Raw genomic sequence first — 9,582 nt, 5'->3', positions numbered from 1 at the left:
TGTCAGTGAAATTTATACTAAAACAGGTACATTTAAAAAAAAATACCTGTGAACTAATATATATATATATATATATATATATAAAGAACTATATTAAGAAAGGAAAACTGTCTGACAGACTATCATTATATTAAGTGTCAACGTATTTTATGCATTATTGGAGAAGAAGCAAATGCTCCCAGTGAAACTCCCCTGATAAATAAACAGTAAACAAATCCTATGGTGACAGTAAAGTGTGTAAAGAGAAGTAAAGCTGATCACAGATACTTTAAAGCTCCTTTTTTACCTTCTGTGCTTCAGAAATGATCACTTTTATCAGCTCTGATGCAATCCACACTGTATTAGGGTGAATTCAGGTATAAGGATAGGCTAATACGTAATATCATGTAACTTGGGACATTTTGTTCTTTTATTCATGGTTAAGAAATAAGTTTAAATGTGTAATAGGGTTAATGGCTAGGTTATACACTAATAAAACTGTAAATCCCAAATTACAAAACATGTTCCTGAAAATGAGTTTTGTGTCAACTACAACAAAATCTTGACATCTTGAGGAATTCAGAAATACATCATATGTTGGGTTACTTTTTTAAATTTATGACAAGAACGAGATCACGAGACAGAATTACAAAAACTGTCCCAATATACCAGATTTCACCTACATTACATTATGTCAACATTTCACAACAGATCATTCATTACGTTTCATTGTGTTTTTATACTTTATATTATTCTTTATCTGAACATAAGACTAAGCATTCAAATACCCTGTAGGAATATATAAAGACAGCTCTCATTAACAATCTTATTTTTAGGCTAGACCTATGTAATTAATTAATCCCAAACAAATAATTTGCTACAGTCCAATGAGGAACAGTTCTGAAAACGTCCTGGAGGGGGTGTAACACAATAAAAGTCTGTCACACACACACATCTCCAAAACCAGTCGGACATCAGCCACTCAGCTCCATCATGGGCTCCCCGGCGGCGGCTGCTCGGCCTCTCCGGCTCTCTGCGCTCTGCTCCCGGGCTCTGCCGGCGGCCCGGGCCGGTCTGGACCTCCGAAACAGCGCCAGAAGAAACCTGAACGTTCAGGCGGCGACTGAGGGCGGGAAGCTGAAGACTATCGATGACCTGCCGGGGCCCAGTTTATCCACGACCCTGTACTGGTTATTTGTCAAAGGATACGCGGACAAGAGCCACTTACTGCAGGTAGGCCTAACTCTCAGAGAGTTGCTGGCTGCTAATGTCCGCTCACCAAAACTAACTTTTATCACTTTTCTGCAGCTGCTTCAACGACAAGCGCAACAGTCGACCAATATTTTACCTACTTCACTTGCATGCAAGAATAAAAGCCGCCTTTGATGGCTCCAAACGCCCTCGATCATGTCCTGTTTTTGTTAGTATTTAGATAGTTTGGTAAACTTTTTTTAAAATTAATTTAAAGCAAGTTAGAATATTAAACGTTTTGCATATAATTACCAATGGGTATAATTATTATAGTAAGCTAATACTATTTTTATACTACTTTAATACTAGTAGTATTAGTTTAGCCTATTAGGTTGTTGCCATTTATGTTGTGGTTAGTAACTAACACTCCCATTTTCATCACCTGCCTTAGAGTACAATTATAGATTTCATTCTTTTGTCAGGTGTCACTTATGTCTGCGGGGCATTAACACTTACTGTGGTGAAAGAAGTATGAATGCACACAGCAGTATTACAGGTTGTAGCTGATTTTTGGTGAAAGTAATTTGACTTTAAACTGCTTTGTTTTTCATCAAAATAATTATGAGCTGATTATACACTGATTAGCCAAAACACTATGATCACAGACATGAGAACTGAGTAACAGTGATTACACTGTTGGGGTGGACTATATTAGGCAGCCAGGCTAGGCTGGCCCCTGTGATCAGATCACACAGTGCTTGGGGGTCAAGGCTGTTTTGGTTGCAAAAGGGAGACCTACACAAAGTTAGGCAGGTGGTCATAATGTTATGTCTGATCAGTGTTTGGTATGTTTGAGTTTTAATCTGAAATGTACAGTAGCCAGTGACTATGATGGTCAAATGGTCCTAAAATGCAACAGTTAATTTACACTTTTTCATTTTACACCGCGCCATTATTTTCTAGGGCGTACAGAAGAATCTTTACGGGCCCATCTGGCGCTCCACGTTCGGCCCGTTTGACATTGTCAATGTGGCAACTCCGGAGCTTATAGCTCAGGTGATCCAACAGGAGGGCCGTTACCCTCTCCGAGCCGAGCTGCCTCACTGGAAGGAGTACCTGGACCTGAGAGGACAGGCCTACGGTCTGCATGTAAAGTGAGTGGAGGCAGATGATGTTGCTCTTTCTCACTTTTATTTAACAGAAGGTTTATATCTGACAGGGATCTTCCTACAACCTAAACATTTTTACATAGACGTTGTGTTAAAGCCCCTTTTTGCTAAAGTGTTCATGAGCAAGACACAGGATAAAATACCCTTGAAGGGTCCCTGATGGAGTCAATTTAAAGAAAGTTAAAGGTTCATGTATCCAAAGTCCAGGTTTCATGACCCCAGAGTGAAGGGGTTCCTCAGGGCTCCCTCACGGTGCCCCTCAAGTTTGTAATCTGAAAAACCAGTTTTACATTCTAGCACAGGACTGGAGTGGTACAGAATCCGCAGCGCCTTGAACCCCAAGATGCTGAAGCTGCGGGAAGTGTCGGCCTACGCCCCCATCATCCACCAGGTGGTCGGAGATCTGCTGCGACGCATCGAGCTCCTCCGAAGTCGCAGTCAGGACCAGGCCACTGTTCCAGATATGGCTGCGGAGCTCTACAAGTTCGGCTTTGAAGGTAGGAAGTACGTCAGTAATACCAGAGGTTGAGGACAGGGGGTCAGTTTTTGATTCTTTTGAACCTTCTCCCAAACCTCCTGCAGGTATCTCCTCCATCTTGTTTGAGACCCGGATGGGCTGCCTGCAGGAGGAGATTCCCCAGGACACACTGCGCTTCATCACCGCCGTAAATGACATGCTGACGCTGTCCGAGACTGTGGTCCTTTTCCCACGCTGGAGCCGCGGTCTCCTCCCCTTCTGGAAACGCTTCGTTCAGGCCTGGGACGACCTCTTTAACGTAGGTATGCAGCAAAAGAAACAAGAAAAGGGAAAATCCATGCAATTTAGGCTCCCAGTTCACCTTTTTGTTTGTTTGGTTGGTTTTTGTGTTTTTGTACGGCAGCCAAGACCCTCATCGACAGGAGAATTGCAGAAATTGAAGCTCAGGTGTGCAGAGGCGAGCAGGCGGAGGGCATGTATCTGACCTACCTGCTGTCCTCTGACAAGCTGACCACAGCCGAGGTCTACATCAGCATCACTGAGCTGCTGCTGGGAGGAGTCGACACGGTGAGAAGGGGGAGGATGGTACCAGTTCATACTGGTGGTTTGAAAACAGCAAGCCGTCTGCTCAGAGTTTGTTTAATAAATACTTTCACGTTTCATCAGTTTAGTGTCTATTTAACGATCATTATTTTAATTTAGAGGCATCTTTGTTATCCCAGAAAGCAGTTTAAGCCACATTAAACCCAAAACCTGGCTTGAAAGCTGCCTGTAAATAGTTCCTAACAGAGAACAGCAGCTTTTTTTTAGCTCGAATCATGTTTGTTTTTCAAAAATAAATTCTCACGGTGAGCGAGGAAAAAGAAAACATCCAACTTCTCCAAGAACTTCTGCAGCTCAGTCTTCTTCTCTGCAGTCTGCTGATGTGGCCAATATGCTTCAGATTGTTGCCAACTTGTGGATAAAACCGCTTTGTTTGGCAAACAGAAGAGCTGGAGGCTGCAAAAGCAAATGATTTATCCATATTCAGATGAAAATATGTGTGGGAGAAGTTGAATGTGCTGCAGTAGTGGTTTTGTTTTTCATCTGTTTGGCCGATTTTGTTTTTCCAGGTCGGTACCACACTCAGGAATTTCCTGTTTCCTAAGGTTAGAGTTCTTCCAAACCTGAGCCAGGCCTGATGTCACTACCTCACGAGGCTTAAACAACCTCTTACGCACTAGCACAGTCAGAGAGAACAAGAACGGAATGTCTTATTGAATTACATTTAAACACAGCATAATCCCAACCAGACATGAACCCTGATAGTTTGTTTGGATGGGTTGGGTTTGGATCAGGTTGCAGAATTCTGGGCTAATTGGCATTTAAATCTTCTGTAAACATGCACAGTCTTACTTTCTGAAGACTTAAAGCTGAATTCTCTGTTGCTCTGACTTTTGCTATAAATGATCTCACTCGGAGAATTAGAGGTTTGTTTTTTAAAGATGTCTGTGTTGTCCGTAAAAATGTCACAGTGTGGTTTCTATGCCATGTCGGCACTTTGTCTTTTGGCGGGTTGTTACAAAACAGCAGATCAGAATCTCTCACTCGTGCCTACCAGTGTTGGCCCGAGAGCGTCTAAACATGCAACAACTGAAACAGGAATAATCGCAGACAGTTTTGTTGTTGCAGGTACGAGCATAGTTTGTTTGTCTGCATTCCCAGGTGAGGTTGGGGCTTGCTGCCGTTCTTTTTGGCGGTAGCTGGAGATTTGTGAAATCTAAGTCATCTCAGCTACCTGTAGATATGGTTTGAACGGCGTCTCCTCCTCTGATGAAATGGTTGCCAACACAAAGAAACAGGCTGTTGTTAGGTGACTCCCTGTTTGCTCAGAAATTGACTGGACTTCTCTTCAAGAACAGATGGAGAAGTTATGTTAAGTGAAGCAACCGTGGATTTGATTTGTTTTCAAAATATCTGAAACATTTTCCAATGAATTTCACGGAAAGTTGGTGGGTGGACTTAGATGACCAGATGAACTCAACTTTTCCCAACATGTTTATTTTATAACTGTGAGCTTAACTTCAGCCATCCATATAGTTACCGAATATATTGGTGTATGATTTGCAACACAGTTTTCACACAAATCTGCTTCTACACTCCGTCTACAGATTCACTGAAGTCGAAGTGTGAATTTCCATTTTTTAAACCCCTTACGTTTTTCTCAGCACAATGACTCTTATTTGTACAAGAAGTCCTCTTGCCAAGGAGGCTTTCATCCTGAGGATTGAAATTTTTGCAGCCTCACAGAGCCAAGACTCTTTGCCTTGTCCGTTGTGTCCTTGTGGCAGACAGGAATCTGATGTCTGCTTCCTTTCCTTCCTGCTCTCTCACGTCCCGCCTGATCTCAGACCTCCAACACCTTGTCGTGGGCGTTGTACCATTTGGCCAGGGACCGTCCGGCTCAGGGCCGACTGTACGATGAGGTGAACTCTGTGTGTCCGGACCGACAGGAGCCAACCACAGACAACCTGAGCAGGATGCCCTACCTGAAAGCCGTCATAAAGGAGACGCTACGGTGAGCTGACAGCTGGATTTGTCTCTTAAAGCAGACTATTTGGCTTGTGTCCAGTTAAAACAAGCAACGTGTACTTGTGAACCCAAAGGCTGATTTTAATCGTTCCAATAAGTTTTTTTTTTTAATGGCCTGTAAAATTTTAAATTATCCAGGTATTTATAAGAAAAAAAATGAAAAGATTTTCTTGAAACGCTACCCCCATCTTGGTAACTACCCTCCTAATGGCGGCATGCATTATTTTATCTTTGTGATATTACTGTTATTGTATTATATTAATATAGTTTAATTTAACTTACAGCTCGCAATTGGACATAAGGACATAATTCACTGTCTTTTTATTGTGTCTACATTAAGTTAAGAAGCATCCGTTGGATAAAGTTCAAACAAGTACAGCTTAATGTTTGAGGTAGAGACTGGATGTTGCCAGATCTTTCAACTTGACATGAATGCTTTCTTTCTGTTGCTTTCTGTATCTCAAATTTTACCAACAGTCTGTGAAACGAGTGCTGGAAAAACACATTTTGTATCCATGTGTGTTGTTTTCTGGTCCATTTCCTGGCTCTGTTTCAAAAGCCACACTTGTGGCACACAAGTATTTGAAAATACTAAAGGGTGTGACAATGCCCCAGTACGCCGAAAGCCTGCCAGTGTGACAAGGATTTTCAGATCTGGTTGGGTGACCTTACAAGCTGCTTCTAAAGTGTAGTAAACAGTAGTACTGTTTCTTTACTAATCTTAGTCCCCGTGTGCTGCATTATAATAATAATAATAATAATAATAATAATAATAATAATAATAAACTTTATTTATAGAGAAGCTTTCAAAAAACAAGTCACAATGTGCTTTAACAAATGCAAAGACAATAAAACACAGATAAAAACAAATACACAATAAAAGCAAGAAACAAGGAACTAAATATATAAAATCAACTAAAATCAAGAAAGGCTCTCCTATAAAAGTATGTTTTAAGAAGGGATTTAAAAGAGTTCACTGATTCGGCCGCCCTGATTTCATGTGGCAGGCTGTTCCAGAGACTCGGGCCACTGACTTTAAACGCTCTGTGTCAGCTAAATTAAATTGCATGAACTCGTGTTTTTTTAACTCTGGTACAGGACGTCTATCATATTATGCAACAGTAGCAATAATAGTCATGTAGTTGCATAGTCACGATAACAAAGTCATGATTCATCTTCACCGTGAATCAGGTTTGTACAAGTACTGTAGTAGGAAATCACTGAAAAGTATGTGCTTACTTTTGATCAAATGGTGTACAAAGGAGGCTAATATTTATTTTTATTTAAGTATTTACTTTGAAAATATGTAAAACAGAAACATCCGACAAGAAATAGAGATTAAAACTAATCAAAATGACTAAATAACAAGATAATAATAATAATTATTATTATTATTACAGCCAAATAACTTTTTTAAACACTTTCTTTACATATTCGATAAGGAGTGGGAAGAAGAAAAAAACGTATTAATCCCACCCGGCGTCCACAAATGAAATGCTTATACATAATTTACTTTGTCATATCCAAATGCAAAACTAAATGTGCATCAGTTGTTAATAAAAAGAGGAACGTATATGAGGAAAGTATGAAAAATACTGATAAATGTAGATTCTTCTTAACTTTTTGCTGATAATATATTTGTACTTTTAAGTTTGCATGCAGTGCTCGTACTTGTAATGCAACGTGGCTTGACAAACCTGTTCTGTGTTTTTTGGAACCTGTTATTATCTTTGACATTCAGCTTATCATAAAACTTTAACAAGAGGAAACACAAACAACTTGAGAACGTGCTCCAGGTCCCGTTTTCCTCCCTGATTTCATTCTTGATTGTGTGTCTGTCAGCCTTTATCCAGTGGTACCTGGAAACGGACGCTTTGTTTCAGAGAACGAGGTGGTTGTGGACAAATACTGGTTCCCAAAGAAGGTAGGAAAGCAGAACAAGGAGGATTTGCTCCTTTAACAAAACAAGTTGAATTGAAGAGAAATGGATGTGCCATTTAAATAAACTTTTATTATTCCTTCCTTTCAGACTCAGTTCCACCTTTGTCATTACGCAGCCTGTCACAGTGAAGCAGAGTTTGTAAACGCAGAGCTCTTCCTCCCCGAGCGGTGGCTCCGTCCTGAGGTGACCGGCAGTGGCTGCGTCAGGGCGACGCCGGGCTCCTACCAGCATCACCCGTACAGCTTCATCCCCTTCGGTGTCGGGGTGCGAGCCTGTGTGGGGAAGAGACTGGCGGAGATGGAGATGTACTTTGCTCTGTCCAGGGTGAGTGACGTAGATCAACATCCTCAAGCTCTACTTCCTGGTCAATTTGAACAATTTTACAATGCATACCAAAGGTTTTTTAGATGTCTGAGCATTTTTTTTTACCTTCCCAGCAGCCAAAGTTTTAGTTACTTTCACGGTAACAATTATTTTTTCCATTAAATATCATTGAAACCTGTCCAGATGTTTTTGAGAGATCCTGCTAAAAGCTACAAAACAGACAATAACGTCCTTCTCCAAGGTTTAGATTTGTAAGTGATATGTAAATATGTAGACTAAAAGTGAGTGAACAAACATCAAATATCTAACAGAATTTAGTTTCTTTGATCATTTAGTGGCTGATATCGACACAGTTGTATTCTGAGGCAGCACACTGATCAGTTTGTGTCGTCCTGCAGATCATGCAGCACTATGAGGTCCAGCCAGACGTTGGTGCACCAGTCGTGGAGCCTAAAACTCGAACCCTGCTCATCCCTGCAAAGCCCATAAACCTGCGCTTCCTGCCCAGAACCTGAAAGGCGCCGCTGAGGGTCAACAGCGCAACGCGAGTCCATCAAAACTCCTAATTTCTTCAGGGAGTGTTGTGACATGTTTAACTTCGCTGGACGGTAACCAGAGTTACAAAGATCTCTTTCCACCCACGCTGCTTTTTATAAAACAGAGCCACGTTTTCTTCTTCTCGAGTTACATTTTTAACCAGCTCAGGTCTTTAGCTGAAGCCACGCCATTCTTGCCAGAGACATTCTTTTACTGATCTCTTCTACTGGAGTTAAGTATATTCAGCACAAATCAAATGACTAATTCCAGTTATATATAATTATATGTAACTTGATGATACCAATGACTGATACGCCTACAGATCACCTCCGACCCCTCACATCCTGTTCATCACCTCTTCCAGCTCCTTCTCTCAGCGTATACTTTGCACAGACATGTTTATTGCGGACGTGCGATTTCTATCTACCTTCAAGCTGATGTGACAAATCTATTTTGAAATTTAAACAAAGAGCTGTGTGTGTGGAGAACAAAGGGCACACTGCCCCCCTCTGACAGCGAGGTGGTGATGACACCATGCATTTCTGTTTTTATACCTGTAGAAGTCATATTTGTGGTTGTATTTAGTGTTGAATTTGTCTTTTTGTTCACCACTGTCAAATTTATTTAAGTCTATTTTTAAGTCCTCTCAGAGGAGGTAGGAGGCAAGATGGGAGGTAGGACAGAAAAGAGGAAGCATTGAAGGAAACAAAAAGGCAGAGGCAGGAGGTAAAAAATAAAGTTAAAGCTCATTTGACAAGAGCAGAAGTTATAAACATTTTGATTGTCTTTGCACACGATTTTTAAAAATAACAGTGATTTAACAACAACGTCAGTAATATGTTCTCTGTTAGACCATAATCTCTGTAACTCTAAATCTTTACTCAGTCACTCTGATATTCTATCATGATATCACTTTAAAATTCCTTTATATGTAGTTTTGATGAAGATGCATGCAATTCTTCTAAACGTATTTTAATATGTATTTTTTAAGCTGCTGCACAAATAAAAAGTTATATTTTCAACGCACAGCCTCGCCTCTCTAGGCCTACTCTGTTTAGGAGAGAAAAGAACAAGAAGAAAACAACAAATATGAGTTAAAGATGTTCAGTGACTACATAAAATAAAAGCTCACAATTGTGGGTCCCTTCAGTTGACTTAAGACAGTTTCTCCGCAGCCCTCTGCAAAAAGAAATCTTCTTTATTTGTTCATTGAGCTGCAGTAAATTAAAAGTTCAGTGTCGCCCAGCTTTGTCCTCATCTTTCTTTTTGGGGTTGTTTAGCATTTTTGTATTTTTAAACAGACTTAAACATTCAATCAAATGCTACTGGCTGATGACCACATGGCCAGATTAATGTGTTGGGTGTCAAAGGGAAAAAACATAAATAAACTG

General features: G+C 40.5%; 1 protein-coding gene across 1 annotated transcript; it reads left to right on the top strand.

The window, feature by feature from the left end:
- Window positions 1–892: 892 nt before the first annotated feature.
- Window positions 893–9,436, top strand: si:ch211-113j14.1 (cytochrome P450 27C1). Its single transcript, XM_038715241.1, has 9 exons — window positions 893–1,212; window positions 2,134–2,324; window positions 2,637–2,836; window positions 2,922–3,119; window positions 3,221–3,384; window positions 5,208–5,374; window positions 7,231–7,312; window positions 7,418–7,654; window positions 8,053–9,436. The coding sequence occupies exons 1-9, from the start codon at window positions 973–975 to the stop codon at window positions 8,167–8,169; spliced, it is 1,596 nt and encodes a 531-aa protein (XP_038571169.1). The 5' UTR covers window positions 893–972; the 3' UTR covers window positions 8,170–9,436.
- The last annotated feature ends 146 nt before the right edge of the window (window positions 9,437–9,582 follow it).

This window comes from Micropterus salmoides, unplaced genomic scaffold, assembly GCF_014851395.1.
Source record: "Micropterus salmoides isolate LMB-PRFRI ecotype aquatic unplaced genomic scaffold, ASM1485139v1 Ms_hic_scaffold_1, whole genome shotgun sequence".
In the NCBI taxonomy this organism is placed as follows: Eukaryota; Metazoa; Chordata; class Actinopteri; order Centrarchiformes; family Centrarchidae; genus Micropterus; species Micropterus salmoides.
Note: the sequence above shows the minus strand (reverse complement) of the source record. Positions and strands in the feature narration are given on the sequence as shown.